This window comes from Xyrauchen texanus, chromosome 15 (genome assembly GCF_025860055.1).
Source record: "Xyrauchen texanus isolate HMW12.3.18 chromosome 15, RBS_HiC_50CHRs, whole genome shotgun sequence".
In the NCBI taxonomy this organism is placed as follows: domain Eukaryota; kingdom Metazoa; phylum Chordata; class Actinopteri; order Cypriniformes; family Catostomidae; genus Xyrauchen; species Xyrauchen texanus.
The window spans coordinates 31,586,150-31,609,160 of NC_068290.1; the positions used below are offsets into that span (position 1 = coordinate 31,586,150).

Genomic DNA, 23,011 nt, shown 5'->3' on the forward strand with positions numbered 1-23,011 from the left:
TGCGCTTGCCGTAGTCAGATGAAAGCCCAACGTTTACAAGGAAGGCTACGTGCAGTTTACGTTCACTGTAAAACATACCGGTAAACTAAAACTAACATTTCCAAATTTAAAATATTCCAATAAATAGCCTAACATTATTTTAATATCTTTCTCCAAAACCAAGAATTAGGTGTTTTGGTCTTTCTTTTCTTAGTCGCAATATATCAGTTTTCTGTGTTTTTAGATTTAGTTACATCAGCTTTTTAGATTTTTATTGAATTGTATCTGTATCTGTATATATGTATATGTTTTTTTTTTATTATTTAGAAATGACTGTTGTTGAAGTCAAGGAAATTAACTTTTTTGAAACCAGTTGAACTGCATTCATGTCTAAAGGACTGAGACTATTTAACTTAGAAGTGTTTTGAGACGTCTTTTATGATATCATTTTTAAATTTATATTTAACTTAAGATGATTTGATAGTTAGCTCTCTCTCTCTCTCTCTCTCTCTCTCTCTATGTGATATATATATATATATATATATATATATATATATATATATATATATATATATATATATATATACGCAGATCATCCACAACATGCCTAATATTGTGTAGGTCCCCTTCGTGATGCCAAAACAGCGCAAACCTTTCTCCTACACAATATTAGGCAGGTTGTGGCTGATCGGTGTATGATTGTAAATGTAGAGGTGTATAACTGTATCTCTCATGTGCTTTTCAGATGACTGGCAATAAAAGCAGAGGTCATAACATAATGAGACAGCCACTGCTAACTCTTCTCTTCATCAGCTTTTTTCTGCAGTCTCACTCTAGACCTCACAATTATGCCAGTAAACCTCTTTCAGAGCTATCCAGAGAGATTTCTAAGTACTCTGACATTGCTCAGCAAATCATAGATCTAGCAGTTTATGGTAGAGCCCAGAATCGTTCCTTTGAGAGACTGGCTGATTTCACTGATGCTATCGGACACAGAGTCAGTGGCTCGGAAAATCTGGACCTGGCCATTAAGTACATGTACAATGCCCTGACACAGGACGGACTGGAGAATGTGCATCTAGAACCGGTGAAGATCCCTCACTGGGTGCGGGGGGAGGAGTGTGCAGTAATGCTTCTACCAAGAAACCACACTCTAGCCATACTAGGGCTGGGTAGTAGTGTAGGAACTCCATCTGGAGGTTAGTAGTCGCAGTCCATTTAGTGATAAAGTGGGGTCCAAATAGTTGATTTGAACAATTCATTTCCAAATTTCTTAGTATTTCATATGCCCCAAATTTGCTTTACTAACTGTATTCCTGATAATCCATGTTAACCAGCAAGATTTAAAAATGTTCCAAAGCGCTTCTCACGTGCTTCAATGGAAGCATGGATATCTGGCCTTTTATATAAAGGAGTTAATATGGCCAATTCCACAAATTTACTTGGTCTTTCTGATGATGTTTGTTAAAGGAATATTCTGAGATCAACCAAGGTAAGTGTAGTCAACAGCATTTGTGGCATAATATTTATTACCACAAAAATATATTTTTACTTCCCCCTCCTTTAAAACCCCCACAACATAAATCGTGGTTACAGTGAGGCGCTTACATCGGAGGTTAATGGTGCCAATCTGTAAACATTAAAATACTCACTGTTTTTAGTATAGCCACAAGACAATAAACAGTATGAAAAATTATTTTAGTGTGATAAAATCACTTAATAACCTTTTCTGTTTGAAGTTGTAGCCAATTTTACAATTAAGTTCCCATACAATGGGAAACACTAAAAGCGTAAGCAAACACTAAAACCCTAAAACATCTGTAAGAATATATATAAATATATTCAAATATGTAAACAAATTTGCAGCTCTAATAACACATGAGTTTTAACCGAATAATTTATAAAGTTTTTATAAGATTATCCACAATAGTCCTGAGTCCCATGATGCTTTGCGGGTGATGTGGGCGGCACTGTACAAATAAATATAAATGATAATGAATTAATGTCCTCGCTGTTTTCCAAATCACATTTTTCCCTAAAGAGAAGACATCCACATTCTGCAAAGACACTCAAAAGAAAGTGAATTGCAGGTAGGAAAAAAGCAGGAAAGAGGGCAAAATAAACAAAATCTTCCTTCTGTAAATGTCTCATCTAATAATTATGGTCTTCACCTGTAGTAATTTGTAGTAAAAATGTGTAATTTATCCATTTAGCATCACAGCATGAAAGCAGTTGGAACCATCGTCAGAACTCACAGACTGTTCAGGAAAAACAGTTCCTTTTTATACTCAGAATTGCCATTTCCAAAAACGTGGAGCATTCACAAAAAGATGCCTAATAGAAATGAATAAACTCTCAAAATTTCTAATGAACTTTCATCACATGCTCACACACCTGTTAGCACAATAATGCCATCGTTTATGTAATTCATCTGCCATAGTTGGACCGTAACGGTGGATAATATAAGTAATCGCCAATGTTGACTTCTTGCCAATAAAGTGGAAAGAGCACACAAACAAATTATTCCAAGCTTTTTCAAACAGATGTTCCAAAATCAATCCTTCTGTAGGCAGCCAATGGAAGAAGGAGCATCTGGGACAGGAGCTCTGTGCTTTGTGAGTGGTTTCTGATCATAACATTGCTGTTTTAGATAAAACTTTAGTTTCGCTTGATAACCATTAATTGCACACATTGTTCGGGAAATGTTGAGACATTTTACAACATTTAAAAAGCAAGAATCTAACCAAATGACATGCAAGCAAGCAGTGGCAAAGGCATTTTGCTAAACACAAATACAGTGGACTCACTGAGAATATTGTGGATAAGCTTCACATTTCTGTCTTTAAACCCTCCAATAATTGGCCCCATTCACTTCCATTTTAAGTGCCTCACTTTTACCGCAATTTTAGCTTTTTTAAAGAAAAGGAGGAACGAGTTGAAATTATTTTTTGTGGTAATCAATATTATGCCACAAATGCTGTCAAGTAAGCTTAACTTGTATTGAACCAGGAATATTCCTTAAAGCTAGTTTAAAAGTTTTGTTGAGACACCATCATGAAAGCATCCCATACAGGGCGATAAGCATTTAAAACACAATATAAGCTTGTGATCAGCAATGCTGGTATTTTCAGCAGATATGGACCCCACAGTATGTCTAAAACCGTAGTGTTTTGATTAGGATCTCGGTTTTAAATACCTGCATATTTGACCAGTTCATGTGTTCTTCTGGTAGGTATAGAGGCAGAGGTAATGGTGGTGGACTCGTTTGAAGAGCTGAAGAAAAGAGCGAGTGAGGCTAAAGGGAAAATTGTTGTCTATAACCAGCCATTTGTCAGCTATGGGGAGACTGTAGCCTATCGAATTTCAGGGGCTTCAGAGGCAGCTAAATTTGGAGCCGTTGCCTCTCTTATCCGTTCAGTCACTCCATTCTCCATCAACAGGTTAGAACTGTACTACTGTCCATACAATGCAAGTAAATGGTGATCAGGACTTTAAAGCTCCAAAAAGGAGATATAGGCAGCACAAAAGTAATATATACGACTCTGGTAGATAAATCAATATTTTCAAAAGCGATCCATTTGGCTTTGGGTGAGAACTTCTTTTTACATCTTGACAGCAGTCTCCTTGGTGATCATGATTTCAAGCTTGTTTACCCTTCCTATTGAGCCATCTAGTGCTTTGCGCATGCAATCAAGCTTGAAATCATGATTGTGTGTAGAGACTGCAATGGCAAGATGTAACTAATCCTGACATTGCAAAACAATGAGTTACCTACCTTGGCAACAAAGTAATCAAAAACAATGTAAATAAAACCATGCAAATGGCCAAACAATGCAACCATATTATTCATTTCCCAGTGCTTGCTGGGAAGAGGGTAAACGGGACTGAACCTCATAAAAGTTTGTGTAGGCCAGTTTGAACTTCCATTACTTGCTTTCCTGAAAGTTGCCAAGTCGAAAAAACTACAATAATCAAGAAAATATTTTAATGTTTAATTGTAAGAAAAAAAAGTGACATTTTAACAGTGAAAATATTCCTGAAATACCCCATTTGTTTTGAATATGAAAATACTGTATGATAACATGTTTCATGTTATACAAAAAAAATAAAATAAAAAATTCCTGAACTGTCTGTGTCACATATTGTATTCTAAAAAGATTATAATACATTTGAACTTTACAGTACCTTTAAAAACAGACACTCTAGGAATTCGTTATTGCTCATAGAATGACACTTCCAAAAAGAAAATATAAAAAGAAAATATTTCCTAAAACATTTTCAAGTATATGGTATTGTTTCAAGCTCAACCTCATTGTGTTGTTTTAAGCCCCCACACAGGCTGGCAGTGGTACCAGCCTGGAGTGCCTCAGATCCCCACAGCCTGCATCACTATTGAGGATGCCCAGATGATGAGCAGGATGACCCGCAGAGGCCAGAAGATAGTGGTGCGTCTGACTATGGGGGCCCAGACACTGCCAGATGTTGACTCTTTCAACACTGTGGCTGAAATCACAGGCAGTAAGCATCCTGAACAGGTATGTGGCTCTGAATATGCTGTGTTGTACTGTGATTGTGCTCCCAATGCCTCCCCCATATACCCCCCATAACAACCTGCAATTGCTTTCATTCAAGGGCTGAAGAGCAATTAGAAAGTACAACATTTTTACATTTTACATACTTTAAATGCCCATAAGCTATTTAAGAAGTCTTTTTGTTTAAGTCTCAATACCTTTTAGAATAGGCTACTCTTCTTCACATCTGAGGAAGTCTGGTTAAAGGCAATTGTTTGGTAAAAAACGAGAAGTTTAAAATCTTGTGTTAAAAATGTTCATTTAATTTAATTTTGATTAGCACAGTGTATAGCCATATATGGTTGGACTTAAATTAATGCATGTATGAGTTGTTGCCTATGTAGTGCATTCCAAAATAGTCAGGTTCCATTGCAATTGGATGCAGTTTGATGCAATGCAGTGGTCAATCTCACATGTGTTTGACATGTGTATTCGATGTGCATTGGTACTCAGCAGGACAGGGAACCAATTATAGAAATCTGCTTGCTGTGGCCCTTGAAGTGTTAATGCTGGTGTTTATGGAATGGAAACTGCTTCTAAGTAAAACAAATTAGGTTTCTCCTGTCTCACCGCCAATTATAGTCAGAATAGGCCTAGAGTGTTCCTCAGCTACCGAGCTAATACTGTGGCCCCTCTGACTGATCATCATACATCTGTCCAGCATCCACTGCCAGCTTATATCTAATTAGAAACTCGTTAGGGAAAGTTTTCTGTTCCTATGTCTGTGCTGCCCTCTCTATCAGTTCAAAAACTATGCTGTTTACACGTTTTATTTTCAGCACTCTTCCCTGTTAATGTTTTCTATAGGAGGGTGTGAAAGATTCAGTATGATTAAGTGTGAATGGGAAAAGAACCTTTCTACAGTCTTAGATTTTAATAGAAGTGTTCAGCTTGAGTGTTCTGTCATCTCTTATACTCTGATACATGGACTCATCTGCATTGGAAAGAGAGAAATAAAGAGAGTGAGGAACTGAGGCCTCACACAGAAACTGATGCTATAATTTTTTTATAGACATTATAGAGTGAATCTCATTATACCTGTTAAGAACATGAAAGAAATAAGAGATTATATTATATGCTTAAAAAATGAAGCCTATTTTAGGACCATTAGGTGTTTTTTACATAATGGTAATTAATTCCCCCTCCCTCCCATACACATTCTTATGACTGTACTGCAAGTCATGTTATCCTCATTACTGTAATGTGAAAAAGTATAATGTATTATTTAAATTATGAAGAACTTATACATCATAGTAGTATCTGCTGTACTGCTTTAATATATGCTTATTGGATTCAAATAAGTAAATAAATAAAGTAAAAATAAAATAAACATACCATCCAGTTCATTGTAACATTAATACATTTCATTGTTTCATTTTTGAGACATTTTTGTAAAAAAATTAATAAATTGGTAATCTGTTGGGTCGCCAATTGAGATTTCAATGTAAAATCTGTATCCTGAAGCAAAACCGGTTGAGAAGCACTTTTCAATACCCTCACAGACATACATACATGCACAAGTACTCAGAAAGCTGGATTTGTTCCTCTCTCATCCTCTAAAATACTCATGATCTAAGCAGGATGTAAGGCTGCGGGTTTGCTGACTAAACAGGTTTGTTTGGATTTTGGATTTTAATGACAAACCCAATAAGAGGAAACAGGCCTTTAACTTTGCAAGGTGGCAAATTGTGTCTCCCATCAAATTCCTCAAACTATATTTAGTCATTATGTGTGACAGAAGAAGATTTTGAGAAGTCGATTAAGAATAATTTCACACTGGCCAAGTGATGTCCTTATTAGTGTGTTCCCATTTCCTCTTAGGAGTCAACTTTGCCTTCCTAATTCTCTTGGGTTACTTTGGGTGAAGTGCTCAATGGCAGTCAGTGTTGCCAACTTATCTATGATTTGGTTGTGTAGTGTTTCAGCTGGGGCCTATATTTACCATTGACATTCTAATAAACTGAGTGTGATTAGCAGTAATGGTGTAAGTACTGAGAGGTCGTTTCCTGTCTGTGAACTCATTGAGTCATGAGACTGAATAGCAGGAATGATGGCTAATGTCTTGTGACACACACGTGTCGAACGCAAACCTGACATGTTTATTACACATCATATAACCTTTAACTTGCTTTTTCTAAAATAAATTCTGATTTTGTTAAAACCAGAAACAATGTTACGCAAGTTTATATAGAATATACGTAAAATGGCAGGAAATTCAGAGTAAGCGTATGGCTGCTGTCAGCATATATTGTCTGATAAAATTTCACAAAACTGATCCTGTTTATTCAGGAAAAAACTGTTCTTGGACCTTATGATGATAAGCAGACTATAAGTTAGCACACTGTATATTGATGTTGTCGTGGTTTCTGCTGATTTAAATATGTCACTTTTATTCAGTTGGCTGACATAATGAGGTTTTTTTCAAAATTGTAAGAAGCATCCAACAAATCAGTAATATTCTGCACCTTATGCCATTGTTTTCCTAAAAAAGTATGCAGAAAAACTGATATTGTTGTGAAGTAAATATAGCAGAAAATATGATGTACATTTTACTTTAAGTTAAAGTGTGAACTTGAAACTATTATGTAAATTGAACATTTGTACTCAATTCAAACATGTTAAAATGAATGCTCTAGCTTATAAGTAAATATTAATAATCATTGTTTGTTTTCTTACAATGCATCATCATGTTTGAATCCTAAAGGAGAAAACCTTGTTATATTTATTTGCTTATTTGAGGAAATATCACAGGGTACATAAAATAAGTACATTTGAAGTTACTTTTTGAAGCTGGTGTTCCCATACTCATTTGACTTGAATAAATAATGAGCTTGCATAGTTTCACTGTTTACAAGTTGATTTACATCAATTGTATTGTTGATTTTGTTGTTAGTTTTTGGTAACTTCTTGGTTTGTGAGGTGGGATTTTAATTGTCTACTGAAAATGTTCATGCTAAAAAAATTAATTGTTGATTTTAACCGTCACCGTGTCTCGTGCACAGTTCTGGATCTTGTTTCTATCTCTATTAAAGCAAGATGATGTTTTCTAATAGACTACAAATCATGCATTAAGCATCCCTGTGGATAGCTTCCATGTGTCATGTGGTGCATAAAAACATTTACATTTAAAAAAGCATTGAAATGCCAGGATACTTTTAAAAGCATGGCTGAATTCAGTGCTATATTGCTTGAGTAAGATGTACAAACAAAAAGTGAGTAAAATTGACTTGAAACAGAGTATTGCAAAGTAAACTTTACTCAAGAAATTCAAGCCACCAAGAGGTGTGTAGCCTTTACTTGGTCTGTTAAATGTACTAGAAATAGTTTCTTAGTTTTTTTAAAGTAAACCTAAATCCAATGTATTTTTTCCAGTGTATGCATTCATAGTTTTCATTGGGTACATGTTAGTGGAACAATGCTCCGATATTATTTCAAATTAAAAGCCTAAGAAAGATACAGAATTTAAGAAATTGATAAAGAAACACAATAAATTAAATATGACAAAACATATTGCAAAAAATAAAATGTAACATTTATTTGTGATTGCGCCAGATATTATTACAAATCTATTATATTTTTGGTAACTCTTAATATTTTTTTATTTTATTTATTTATTTATTTTTTATGACGAAAATTGTCTGAAGCATAAAAAATATTGCTACATACAATTTAAAATGTATTTATTTATTTGTGATGGGGCCAGAGGAATAATTTGCAGAGCAAGTAAAAGTCTGACCGGGACAGCAAAAAAAATACTTATTGTTGAGCCCTGGATTTACATACAACGAACACTAAAAAGTCTCCAAATATGCAATCTGTATTTTCTAATATTATTGAATGCGGGTGAAACTGCAAAAAGAAATGGCATTACAAATATTAGCTGTCCATTTTAGTTGTTTTTAATCCATCTTTTTGCAATCAGTAACTTAATTCACTTTAAAATAAGGATGTATTCGTTAACATTAGTAATTCATGTTACCATTCTAACTACATTAGTTAACATGAACTAACAATAAACTGAATTTTTCCAGCACTTATTAATCTTGGTTAATGTTAATTTCAGCAGTATAGTTATATATAGCAAATGGTATATTTTTACATTAGTTCATGCATTTTGAACTATTAATTAACAATTTTAAATTTTTTTATATATGTTAATATTAACTAATATTAATAAATGCTTAAAAATATATTGTTCATTGTTAATGTCACAGTCCTGTCACTCTGTCAGTCTGGGTTTTTATGTGACAGGATCGTGACATCATTGTTCTATGTCTATCTTGTGTTTCGTTTTCTTTCTTTGTATGAGCGCACGGCTTCGGTTGTGGTTTCCCTGCCGTGCAGACTTTGGTCGGTCTTGTTTCATGTCTGGAGCATGGTGTCTGGATTCTGACTTCCCTGTCTGGTTCGGTGTCGGGATCTGGACACTCATGCTCCATGTTCTGTCTTTAATTGCCGTGAGTGCATTGCGCTTGTCACATTTGCGTGTCAATCGTTTATGTCTATCTCTCGCGCCACAGGCGCGTTTCGCGTTGCTCTCACGTTACTCTCGCATTGCACTGCGCGTCCGGTTTGCAATCTGTCTTCATGTTGTGCTGAGGTTCGGTCATTTCAGTCTGAGGTGTCGAGTTTATTTGTGGCTGAACTCTTGCACAGGTGTCCAGTCTCATCTTGTTGCCTGTTGCGTGCATTGTGTATTTTTTGCCTCGCGATGTACGCTCAGGCTTTGTCTGGTGTGAGTGTACATCGCTGTGATGGTGTTGCCATGCATTATCTTTTCTTATCTGTCGGTTGCCTATTGTCTTGCCGATATGCATTTGTGTCATTCGGGCATTCTTGTCTTGTGAGAGCACGTGGTTTTGTTTGTATCTGTATTGCCACGTGTCTCTCAGTCTCGCATCATACCCTGCCTCCTTGTTTGCCCATTATTAGTTTATTAGTCACACCTGCCCTGTCTGTTAACCTGTTTGATTTCTCTCCCTATTTGAATTGCCTCATGTGTGCTGTCCAGTGCAAGTTCATCTTGTTCAATGTTTCATGTCGGTCTCAAGTCGGTCCAGTTTCTTGTCTTTCAGGTTCGGTTGGTCATGGAAACAGTTTGTCTGCCTTCAGCCCAGCTTCAGTGGGTTTCCAGCCTAGACGGTGTTTTCCCCTATGTGGGGATTTTTGTTCATTTTTGCATTTTTTGGTTTGAATAAATTCCCTTGGCTTTTACTCTGTTTTTGGGTCCTGACTCTTTGCAAACTGTGACAGTTAGTTCATGCATTTACTTATGTTAACAAATACAACCTTATTTTAAGGAGTTACCATTATTTCAAGTCTCAAGATTTTAGAAATGGCATGTTGTATCTTTTTAAATACAGAAAAGAATGTCCTGGGTTCCCTCCAACATTTTTATAGCCATAGACTTTGTTTAAGGTGAATGTGAGATTGTGTAGGTGTTTTAACTTCCTGTCTGTAACCAGCCTGGTGAGTTCTTGCTCGTTTCGTATTTTACCATCCGCAGAAAAGGAGACCACTGATGACATTGATTAGGACCCCAAGTATGTATGTGTGTGTGTGTTGTGTGTGTGTGTGTGTGTGTGTGACAGGAAGAGAGGGCTGAAAGCTTTGGGTCAGGATTTTTGTGTGTATGTGTGGGTTGCATAGATTGAAGGCAGGCATAACGATAGTGTGACAGGTTGCGTGTCTACATGCCAACCTAATGCCTGACTGCAGGGGAAACATTTTTACTTGGTATTAAAAAAGCTCTCCCACAGTGTCGCTGTCCACACCATGGGCAGCTTATACAGACTCATTTCTCATTAATAAATGAACTGCTAAAAGGGAACCTTCTTGCATTAAAGACAAACGTATCACATTGTGCCCTTTAACAAGGCACTTAATTTAGAAATAATTATGCTTTAGGTCACATTGGAAAAAGAGCATCTGCTAACTGACAACTAACCAAGAATGAAGATGGCGTGACTACAAGTTTTCCACTGAAAAGCTTCTCTATTTATTGGTAAAAGGGATTATTCTACAAAAAATTTAAATTCTATATTAATTTATTCACCCTCATGTCATTCCAAATCCAAATGATTTTCTTTTTTCCGTGGAGGACAAAAGAAGATGACAGCCTCAGTCACAATTCACTTTAATTGGATCTTTTTTCCATACCATGAAAGTGAATGGTGACTGAGGCTAGTCTGGTGGATGATAAAACAGGTGAAAGTCCTATAGATTTGCATTGATGGAAGGATCCAAACCGTATCTAGGGACCAGAATATCATAGAGACTTGACTGTAGGCTCATTTTTCTCAGTCCAGCAAGCAACCATCTAACCAGAACACCCTAACAACTTATTAGTAGGGCCCTGGCAACCTGCATGGGCTAGCAAAACGTGCATTTTCGTGTAAAAATCATACAGTAGTTCAGCACTTTTACAAAACAAATGTTTTTGTCTTCTTGAATCAAATTCTTTGCTACAGTTTGTTGGCCATCAACTAAAAGCTAGTAATGAAATATCGGTTGGCCATTTTGCCTGTCCCTAAACCAACTTTGCTGTTGATGTATTGTGCATTCAAATTGACAATACACTTCTGTAATGTCTTACCAATAAACTGACAGTCACGTAGTTCTAAATGACTGTGCATGCACCATTTCCTGTTTGCTTCTTAGAGTGTAGCACTGTTGTTATGCAGTCCTGCAATTGTGATTTTATATTGTTGTGTAGCATGTGTCCTGGGGTTACAGCATGTCACAGCCCATTCTGTTTTAATTAGCTTTGATGCCTTACACAGCATTCCTTTGTGCTGTATTGAGCTGTACTGTCTCACAGTGTTGTCCTGTCCTGTGCTGTGTTGTGCTGGACGGGGTGTAGCTGGTCCTGTCTGCAGTAATTGCATATCCAGTGTCATCTTCCCCCACAGTGACAGAGTTGGAACAGGCCTGAGAAGAGAGCTGGTTTATTAAATGTGGCCATGACTTATATTACTGTTCTACAAAACAAATATAAGCCTCATAATAATAATAATCATACAGTATTGTATTGTATAATAATACAATTCAACTGGGCTCAAAAAAGTGAGGGAAGTTTTTGCACATCCTGTTCTTCACAATTTTATGTAGGTAAATATTGTTGTATTGGTGAAAATGATTAAATATAATTCTCCAATTCAATTCGATTTTTATTTTATGTATTAAACGTTTTTAGTATATTTGATTACAATGTCTGTTTGGTTAAATAAAATTTGGTCTGTTTGGTTCCTCTGATAAAAAACACACTTCTATAATGCCATTTCAGATACACAATTATCTAGATATGTATTGAATATCATCTGTAAGCTGAAAAATACAGAGATATAATTTTTGTAGCCATTTTACCGTGCTCTAATATTAAATACATGTATTTAATATAAATACGTTTATAATCTTATGATGAACATACAATTTTTTTATTCTGTCTTTGAAAGCCTGTCATTCAGGCTATGGTTGCTCTAAGTCTCTGCTAAAAGCGTTAATTCTAAATCAATTTGCAATATTTTAGTATTGATTTTAATAGTCAACTAGCTGATGCAGAAGGAGAACTCAATAAATCGATTACTCATGCACATCCCTAACACACATCCTTTCAGACTTCAGGATTACTGTTGACAAAGGCGACAAACTTGATTCAGCAGTTAAGAACAATGCTGTGCTAGAGGAATTGCAAATATGAAAAGCTTGTGTATATGGCATTTCACAAGTGACACTGCAAAGGGAAAGCAGTGCATCCTTCGAAATTGTATTTTGTCTGCAGTGCCAGCCCCTTAGTCTCTGCTAGGCATCATAATAATAATAATAATGCGGGTAACAACTCTTTTTTTTTTTTAAATAACTCCCAAGCAAATGGCATTAACACTTACCTTTTCAATCCACAAACATGCACACTTCCTCCGCTCCACTCTCTCATCTGTCCACTCACACTAGGGATGGGTGAATCGATCCTAAAGTATCGATACTTCTAATACTGGTGTTGTATCAAAAATATAGATTCTCACAAAGAAAATAGGGATTCTAATGTTTTATGTTTAAACTTGGGATATTATTTACCATGTTAGTTCAATTTGGTTAGGTTACCATGAACATTTATCTTAAGCTTCAAGGCTAAAAAGGAAATACTTGAGCAGGATGGGAATAATTTCTTATTCCGCTCAGCATAACAGGCATAAATACTGAAAGAAGCAGTTACGGAATGTGCTTGCGCCGTCAAAGCATTTGTTCAATAAGAGGGAGCAGTTCTGATAAAAAAACAGACAATGTCTGGAGTTAATTCACACTAAATAATGAGAAATCTAAAGGTGACCCTTAATATAATGGGGTTGTGTGATGTTTGTTACAAGTTTATTTAAATTAAGTTGAAAATTGATCATGTTCTGTAATTGTTGTTAATAAAACATTTCTAAATATGAAAAACAACCAAGGTTTTACTACAGTAATATTGTAGTTACCATTGTTAATTTTGTGGTAACTGTGGTTTAACTAAATATGGTTACTAAACATGGCCAATAAAAAAAAAAAAAATCAAATTACAAAAAATAAATCTCATACTTTTCTGTATTGTATAAAAATATATTGTTTTAAAATTATGACAAAAAATTATATTTAAAAGTACCCATTTTATCCCAAGAAAAAAAAAAAATCGATTTAATAGAGGTAACACTATTAATATCGGTATCGATGATATTGACTGAACTTGAGATTGAAAATAAAATAAGTGGTATCGCCCATCCCTGTCTCACAAAGAGTTTCCTCCATTAAAGCTAAAGTAAAAGAGGAACTAATATCACCAAAGACCAACAAAGTGAAAAGGCATGGAACGTAGTTAAGAATAAAACAATGCTATATAAAATATTTAGATAGTAGACTATGATGCATTAAATATAATGCAAAAATAAATTAAATATATATAAAAAGATTAATAATAATAATAATAAAAATGAAATAGTTACAATGAATAAGTTACAGTTGAAGTCAGAAGTTTACATACACTTAGGCTGAAGTCATTAAAACTAATTTTTTAACCACTCCACAGATTATGTTTATAATATTAATATTAGCAAACAATAATTTTGGCAAGTCGTTTAGGACATCTACTTTGTGTATGGCATGTGTAATTTTTCCAACAATTGTTTATAGACAGATTGTTTCACTATTAATTTACTATATTACAATTCCAGTGTGTCAGAAGTTTACATAGATACATACTAAGATAACTGTGCCTTTAAGCAGCTTGGAAAATTCCAGAAAATTATGTCAAGCTTTTATGCAATTAGCCAGTTAAGATTCTGATAGGCTAATTTGCTAATTGGAGTCAACTGGAGGTGTGCCTGTGAATGTATTTTAAGGCCTACATTCAAACTCTGTGCCTCTTTGCTTGACATCATGGGAAAATCAAAATAAATCAGCCAAGACCTCAGAAAATAATTTGTGGACCTCCACAATTCTGGTTCATCCTAGGGAGCAATTTCCAAATGCCTGAAGGTCCAATGTACAAATAATAGTATGCTTGTATAAACATCATGGGAAACACAACCATCATACAGCTCAGGAATGAGACGCATTCTGTCTCCAAGAGATGAAATGTAGTTTGGTGCGAAAAGTGCAAATCAATCCCAGAACAACAGCAAAGGACCTTGTTAAGATGTTGGAGGAAACAGGTAGACAAGTATCTATATCCACAGTAAAACGACTCCTAAATCGAAATGACCTGAAAGACTGCTCAGCAAGGAAGACGCCACTCCTCCAAAACCACAAATAAATTAAGTTTAAGTTTGCAAGTGCACATTTGGAAAATTATCTTTCCCCATTTACTCTGATATAACAAACATTTTTGATTATCTTTTTGGCCATAATGACCATTGTTATGTTTGGAGCAAAAAGTGTGAGGCTTGCAAGCTGAAGAACACCATCGCAACCGTGAAGCATGGGGGGTGGCAGCATCATGTTGTGGGGGTGCTTTGCTGCAGGAGGGACTGGTGCACTTTTACAAAATAGATGTCATCATGAGGAAGGAAAATTATATGGATATACTGAAGCAACATATCAAGACATCACCCATGAAGTTAAAGCTTGGTCACAAATGGGTCTTCCAAATGGACAATGACCCAAAGCATACCTCCAAAGTTGTGGCAAAATGGCTTAAGGACAACAAAGTCAAGGTATTGGAGTGGCCATCACAAAGCCCTGATCTCAATCTGATAGAAAATGTGTGGGCAGAACTTATAAAGCATGCGTGAGCAAGGAGGTCTACAAACATTGTTATTTAAATCCTAACTTGCTATCTATCCTAATATAGATAATATTTTGTGTGAGCCTACTTGTCTTTAAGGCCTATTATAAAAAGTTTGTGTTTATTTGATTATCAAACCAACCTACAGTATTATTTCAGCAACAACTATTTTATTTCCAACAGGGAAATTCAGATAACATTGACAGTGAGCATAAAGTTTTAAATGATTGGAATCGGGATCGGCCGATTAGATGGCAAGTAATCGGCTGTAAAAATCACGATCAGAGCATCCCTATCTGAGACATAATTTTTGATTATTTACCCAGAAAACTGCCTAAAGTAAGAGCTGATAAAGAGTTTGTGGCTGCTTGGTGCTTCGAGAAACATTGATCAGAGCAGACATTAGATATTTTTCTTTGTTGTCTTACAGAGATGAGAACGAGAGCTTTCATTTGATATATGATTGCTATTTGAAAAACGTTCATATTCATTTGCGCTCATTTGGGACGTGGAGGTGTTCTGGTCCTATCTTGATATTTTATGTAATAAATAGAAAATTGACGGAGTTCTGGGAAAAGTTCAGATTTGAATCTTTCAGATGGTACCACATACGACTATTTATGTATCCAGGGACTTTTACATTTTGAACATAAATGTATTACACCTGCCTGGCCCCGCCAGGAGGATAAACCTGATAAACATTTTTAAAAATATTAAAATACTTTTCACCAGCTTTATAAGACAAGATAACTATGCATAAGCCATTTTTAGCTTAATTTCCCTGTAAAGTGTAAACACTGTGGCTCTGTGATGCTATTAACGCATTGCTCTGCTTGTTTAAGCATCTCAACCAGCCCCAAACATCAGCATTGACTCAAGTTTGAGTTTGAAGCCGGACTGTTTCCCAATCAATAGGAAATAAGGGCCATTGAGTTGTTGTGATGTGACTGCCATCCTGGTGTCAACAACTGAATTCTCTATTTTGTGAAAATCAGTAGCATTCAGTTGCATTTTGAATTGGAATAATATGTATTCAACACCGCTAGAGCGGAGACAGGGCCGCCAGTGAAGAAATCATAGCTCACCAGCTCTGTTTGTTCTACATTCAATCTCCCAATAATTCCTGCAATGCACATCTGAGACTCTTCTCTCTATTTTTATTTTTTACTTTCGTTTGATTCCTTCCTTTCTCTGCTTTTGATCTTTTTTTGTAAAACAACAGATGGTGTCTGTGGTTATGGCTTTTATATTTCCCCAGAAATAACCTTGGAAATCTTCATCATTGTCATCTGTATTCTGAGAATAACCATATGAGCTCAACTTCCAAAAGCAGACTGACCCTTTTGAATTTCATTAAGAGCTTTGAAATGCAACCTTAAATGTGATTCTTTTAAATAATGGACAAATTTAATTATGAATGTGAAATGTATTACTTCAATCATTCCAATTAATTTAATTTCTAAGTCAAAAAGAGTGGAGCTGCATTCTAAAACTCGGTTACATTGGCATGTAGATTAGGTTTACTGAAAAGAATAATCAATGCTTTAAATAAAAAAGCATGCTATTTGTAAGAACCTTTTTCAAAATGAATCTGAATAACTTGTATTATCCCCAATGAATGTTTAACATCTGTTCATCATACATCGTCAGGATTCTTAAGGAGAGGAATTTGATATTAAGCGACATTACACTTGATCTTGAATGTGTGGTTTAGTATGCAGTTAAAGCTTCTCTAAAAAAAATAAACTGTCAAAACAATATAAAATTGGAGGCAGCCACTGATACAATTGCATGTGGGAGAATGTAAGTGAATCATTTACAGTTGATATAGGACATTTATAAAGATTCATTTTTGTTTAAAAGTAAAAGATTGTTGGTGTGTTAAAATCATGAACATCTTGTTATTAATTGTGAATAACATTCTGCTCTGCAGAATCCTTCTGCTGTTTCTAAAATACAGATATTCCTCTAGAAAGGCCTTTTTCCTTTTATTTTAACTCCTATCTTTTTTTTTTTTTTTACATGAATTTTAAAGCAGTGTTTAGTTTGTCTACAATTTTTTTTTAGATAAAATACTCAATTATCTAAAAAAAAGTCTCTTAAAGTGACATCTCTACCAGGGGAAGAGGAGACAAGGGAGCCAGTGCCTCCTCAAAATAGTTGAATGAGACATTTTTTGATTCCTTTGTCTATCTTGAGCTCATTATGTTCTAATTGATGTCCCAAAGTGTGGCATGAATATGAGAAGGGTAACCACGAAATACAGGTGAAAAGGCATGTGAAAGGAGGCAGTGCCTCCAAAGCACTAAGATTGGTTCTTATCCTTGTCTATATGTTAATGTTCTCCCATCATGTTCACAACCGATCCACAAATTGACCTTAATGCGTCAAACTGGTGGAAATTTCTGACTTATTAAAAACTAAACCAACTCACCCATTTGGACATCACCGCTTTCGGTGACATCAGAATCAAACTTAAAATGTAAATGATATGAAACACAAAATTATTTGCGAGAAATACATTTTTCTCTAGTTTTGGCTGGTTTTGAACAACAGTCCTCAAAGGTGAGCTACTGCGCTTGCGAATCACTTTGGAACAGATGTATGTAGGTGGGTCTGTAATACAAGCATTATAATGTATAAATAATCATTAGATGCATCAGAGTTAACGTGTGTTTATATCATAACATAGCAGGCTCTGAATAATAGAGAGAACAATAAGTGTTTATAAAGTCATAATCAGCCATTGAAGTCATGATTTGAGTGAAAGTGAATAAAAAAAAACAGTTGTTGTAGCGTCTCTAGTGTTAATTTTACATAGAAACTGCAAGGGGTTGAACATGGAGACACGTATAACAAGTTTTGCAAAAATGTATATAGAGTCACGTTTTCACTATGAGACCAGGTTGGAAAGAAAACCAAAAATATGTAACAATATAATGCTTTATGTTGGGTGCTTCATTCAGGAGTGGTTTGGTTATTAGCAATAATTAATAATTATCAAATATAATTGTTAAAATTAATAGAAAATTTATTTGAATCAACATTAGCTTTTAATCTTTTAAATCAACAATCATCAAAGAATAACTATCAATTATAAAAATCAATAGAATATTATTTATTATCAAAGATAATTATTAAAATCAATAAACAATTGATTAGATTTAACATTAGCTTATCAATCCGTCAAATCAACAATCATCAAAAATAACAATCAATTATCAAAATCAATAGAATATGAATAAGGATTAATATCGCTGGGGAACCACCCTGGAGTCAGGGACTAATAAACAGACAGTATAGCAGTCTCAATAGAGAGAAGGCAACTGTTCACTCAGAGACACGGTGAATGGGTGGTAAACCGTCCACCGCGGTCATGGTTCTTTAATGGATAAACTCAGTGTGCCGGTCTCACCCGCAATGGTGGTAATGTACAAACAGTCCAACATGGTTGGACGAAAACAGCAAATCTCTTTCGTGGAAACAGTAAGAGACAATAATAACTTGTGTATCATTAGCAGCAATGAGTGGACACAGCGGTCCATAAACTGTACAAGCAATAACCTTGATACACAATAATATCTCTGCCCAGATGTAAACCTCTTACATGAGTCACGTGAGGACACGGGTAGAATGTGTGTTTGTTCGTCGTTTGACTCCAACTTGGTTCCTTGAGGCTCGGATAATGTCAGCAAAGTCGACTTTGAAGAGAAATCTTCTTTCTTCACTTCTGCAGGCAAAGAGTGAAGATGCGGATTGCTCGCGGTCTCCTTCAGATCCATTAACATGCTCGGTGGCACACGGAGAAATCTTGGCTTGTCCAGCAAGGTTGAGATTGTTTGGCCAAAGTTCAGGTGCGAATGTTCCTGGGAGCATTCAGGGCTGCAACTAGATGAGGCACATACTTTCGGTGGAAGCAACGCCCAGAAGGATCTCCGAGGTTTTATACTCTCGATGACATCATGCTGAGGGACACATTATGTCGTGCATTTCATCCAAAAGGAGTTGAGAGTTCAATCCTTCAGAATTTCACACATGGGTGTAAAGTGAGCAAGGCTTCATGGGATCTGTAGTCTGTTTTGGACTCCGTTTGTTAGATTTGTTTGGTGCTGTTGTTGTGGCTGTGAAGCTTCTAGTGTTCCTATAGGCCGCAGTCAGGCTTTATGACTGTGTGTAGGCCTGCCTTTGTCTCTTAATTGAGTACATGAGGCCCTACATTTATTAACATTTTCCTAACAAACCCTTCCACTGTATAAAGATAAAATGCATGAAAATAGCACCAATTTTGCAAAGTCTAAGTGGAATTTGACTAATTGAAAGAACTAGTGCCCAAAAAGATTGCATAGTCATTGCAATGTACATTAAATTTCTTAAACTCTAATCCTCCACAATATTAATCAGCCGGCAGACTGTGGCTATCTGCTTTGTTACAGCAGTCGTGCAACAAATCGTTCATGATTCAGGGCAAAGTGCCACTTTGAACTCCACATTATAAGCGTTGTAAATAATGTCTCATTCATTTCATGATAGTTAAGACATGATGTGCTTTTGTGGTAATTAAATTGTGGCTGCAAAGAACTTGATTTCTATAAACCTTACAGTTAGTGTCAAAAAAGCAGTAAGATGAAAAACTCAATTGCTGAAGCAACCAAGTCATTTTGTGGTGTTTCAATGATAACGTCAATCTCGCATGTCTACTCGCCTGCTCTTCAGGACTTGTACTGAAGTCCTGTACATCGCAAGTGCAAAGCTCTATCAGTTGAGCTTCTGCACATTTTGATCACAGTGGAACAAACGTATAAATGTATTTGGTTTTGTAATGCAAACATTAAAATGTATCACCTTACAAGTCATGCACTATAGTTAGTGTTTTGATGTCATAAGATAGTATTGTGTGAGAAACAGGGGCAAAAAGTAAGTGTTTATGAATTGATAATCTGCATTTTTAGTCATGATTTGTGTGAAAGTGAATAAAAGTCATTGTTGTTATAGCTACTCTAGTGCTAATTTCCTCAGAAAACTGCCATGATAGGTACAATGAGCCACGTAAAGATAATTTTGCAAAAATGTTGGTATATTAACAGTGAGACCAGATAGAATGGAACATGAATTTATGTTGGACTAAAGAAAATAAAGATGAACTTTACCTTCTCTTTTCAGAAGTCCACCCCACATTACTGATCTCTACTATACACATAGTCTATGATAACCTAGACAAGGTATCTAATTATTACGACTGTTGGAACAAAGGTATTAGAAGCAAGAATGGGCTGAATGTGTGTGTGTGGAAATGGGTTTGTGGGTGCCCACAAATGTAACTGCCTTTCATACTGAAAGTACCCAGTATTGTGAATTTATTAATGTCTTGTGGAGTCAGCCAAGGGTATACTGATACACAAAAAGAGTTCCTGTCATTTCCAGAGACATTCCCCATCTTTGTAATGGTCTGTTCCATTCAAACAGAGTTCACCATCTGTCCAAACTTCCACAAACTTCAAATCTGTCCATTTTCATCCTGTTACGTTTCTCATTCTCAGAACCTCTGAAGCAATGAGAAAAACAATTGTGGTTTTTCTCTACTCTATTTGGGGTTCCAGGGTTTTGGCTTGTTGTTTTTTTGTCTCTTAATTCACTCTGTCCATCATCCCACTCCCCTCTTCCTGTTTTGGGCCCATCAACTGATCGTTCAGTCCCAGAATGAGGTTTATATCCTCTGATAACACTGGAGTGGATTTAACCACTTCAGGGTCGACTGTTTGTTGTTTTTGGCCTTTGAAGTATGTGGGGGATTCTACAGGGGAATCCAGAGTTTATTCTGCTCCCCACATTCCATCAGTACAGGGATGACAGCAAGCCACAGCTTTCATGACTCTTAGGGTTCAGAGAGGGCGGCTTTGGCTTTAAAGCAGGGATCATTTTTAACAGGAGGAACTACTCTAATTTCTGATTACTATATACTATATTATTATACTATACACTGGCATGGCTAAACAAAACTTTTTATAGAGTTTAATGAAGAGTTTAATTTGTAAAATTGGTATGGTGGTCATGATTATTAAAAATGTCAATCTCAATTTTGTTTTCACCATCTACAAGAGAAGAGAAAAGTGTTTTTGTCAAGGCAGAGCAATCATTGTAACCTTTGTCCCCACACTTTGGAAATGTCTATATTTGTCCCTTACCTTTTGGGGAGATAATCATTACTTTTTAAAGACCCATGACTTAAATGGATATTTCACCCCAAAATGAAAATAATTTATTCACCTTCATGTTGTCCCAACCCCATATGACTTTTGCATGGGACACAAAGTGAAAGTGAATGGTGTCATGCCACTTGTCCCCATCCACTTTTATTCTATGAAAAAGTACATCTAGACATTCTGCCAAAAATCTAATTTGGAATAAAGATGGTCATATGGGTTTGGAAAGACATTAGAGTGTGTAAATGATGCCACAATTGTCATTTTTTGTTTATCTTTATATATCCCCAACTTTTTAAAATAATTTCTACACCCCTGAATTTAGCAGTTTCCTTAGTGGAATATGGATGTCGTAAGATACTGTTTTGGGGAGTGAGAATTCCTTTTGCGTTTGCCCTAGTTAGGACTAAGGGTTGTGCAAGCTGGAGGCCTTTATACTGTGAGCAAACAGAACCTTGAGCTGTGGTGTTTCCTCATAGTCTAATTCAGTGAGCACTGACACCCTGGTCACAGCCAGAGACATGCTTGAAAATACTGATTGTTCACACTGATGAATGGTAAACCCTCAGTGTAGACCTTTGGAGGGTATTACTCATCAATGTTAATGAGGGTACTGCACCGGCTCGGTGACAGCTTGTGAGTCAGATATTCTTTTGAATTGTTCAGTGTTATCTGTGAAATAACATGTTAGTGACAGTTTGTTAGATGTGGGAAGCTATTTTTAAATGAGTACCTCAGAAGGTAGGTGCTATATATGTAATATTCCTACACACACACACACACACACACACACACACACACACACACACACACACACACACCGAACATCCCATAGGAATGAATGGGAGATTGCAGTGAACAGCATGTTTTGGGCAAAATATTCTCATAAACAAAATTGATGATATTATTACAATGACTGGAATGAATAGTGACATTTTAAAGCAATTTAAAGATTGATGCTGATTACACACCTGATAACATTAGTGTAGGTGAACAGAACTGCTTATCATATCTTATAACACACCCAATATGATGCTGTAAACTCTTTATTTACTATCACCTTTATTAAGACCTGTATCAATTCATATAGGAATTAATGTTAAGTTATTAGCTTTAATTTACTTTGGAGCAAATGCAGGTGTCCTTGCTGATGTTATACATGTTCATTAGGAATAAGGGCTGACACAGTTTAATCCATAATATGCTCTTCTCAATATTTATTTAAAGATTTGAAAAAAGGAATAAAAAACACTGCATGTATCATCTCTACATACCTCGTTTCACTATTACAAGTGACAACACACATTACTCCCATGGAATCTGTTTGTCAGAGAAATGGTGGATGGCAACAGTTACTAAATTAGGATTAGTCAGAAACAATTTTAAGGTGGGGCTTTGCGAAGGGTCAATTAGTGACCTAGTAATAGACTTAGATGCAAAATCTTAAATATTTCTTGTTGATTTTGTCATAACATATCTTTGGTTTTGCATTTTTCAAAATATTAAAGGTTTGTTTATTTCTAGTTTAAAATGAGATTTTAATACCAGATTTTCAATCTACTCAAAGACTTTTGGACCACACTGTACAGTATACGTTAGTTTAATGGAAAAAGTGGTAAAAAATATGTAATTTTTATTTCTCAGCAAAAGTAGTGGTTTTGGAAGGAAACTATAATTATTTTACAGTGTGTCTGCATGTTTCTTTGGTCTCAACTCCCTGGAGGTGTGAAAATATTCAAGGTTGGGGCTGGTAGACTTGCGTTAGTTTCACTCAGCAAATATTTCTGACATTTTATGACTAAAACGAGTTAAAATTGGTTAAAGTCTATAATAAAACCAATAGCATGCTTCAGTTGAAATGCAGAAGACCACGACTGCTAGAATCATCACTGGCTCAGTATTCAGAGGTGAACAAATGAAATCAAACCAGTTCGCAGATGACCTCATATCCTGCCAGTCAAATAGGAGATTTTCTGGTTTTACAAAAGTTTGACCTAAAGGAACAAAAC

At 35.7% G+C, this 23,011-nt stretch overlaps 1 protein-coding gene across 1 annotated transcript in view; it reads left to right on the top strand.

The window, feature by feature from the left end:
• The window catches only part of LOC127656114 (carboxypeptidase Q-like), a 51,883-nt gene continuing 28,872 nt past the window's right edge, over nucleotides 1-23,011 (top strand). The window contains exons 1-4 of the mRNA XM_052144297.1: nucleotides 1-80; nucleotides 725-1,178; nucleotides 3,212-3,419; nucleotides 4,307-4,514. Coding sequence (XP_052000257.1) covers nucleotides 725-1,178; nucleotides 3,212-3,419; nucleotides 4,307-4,514 — 870 coding nt within the window. The 5' untranslated portion in view covers nucleotides 1-80. The remainder of the gene's footprint in view (nucleotides 81-724; nucleotides 1,179-3,211; nucleotides 3,420-4,306; nucleotides 4,515-23,011) is intronic.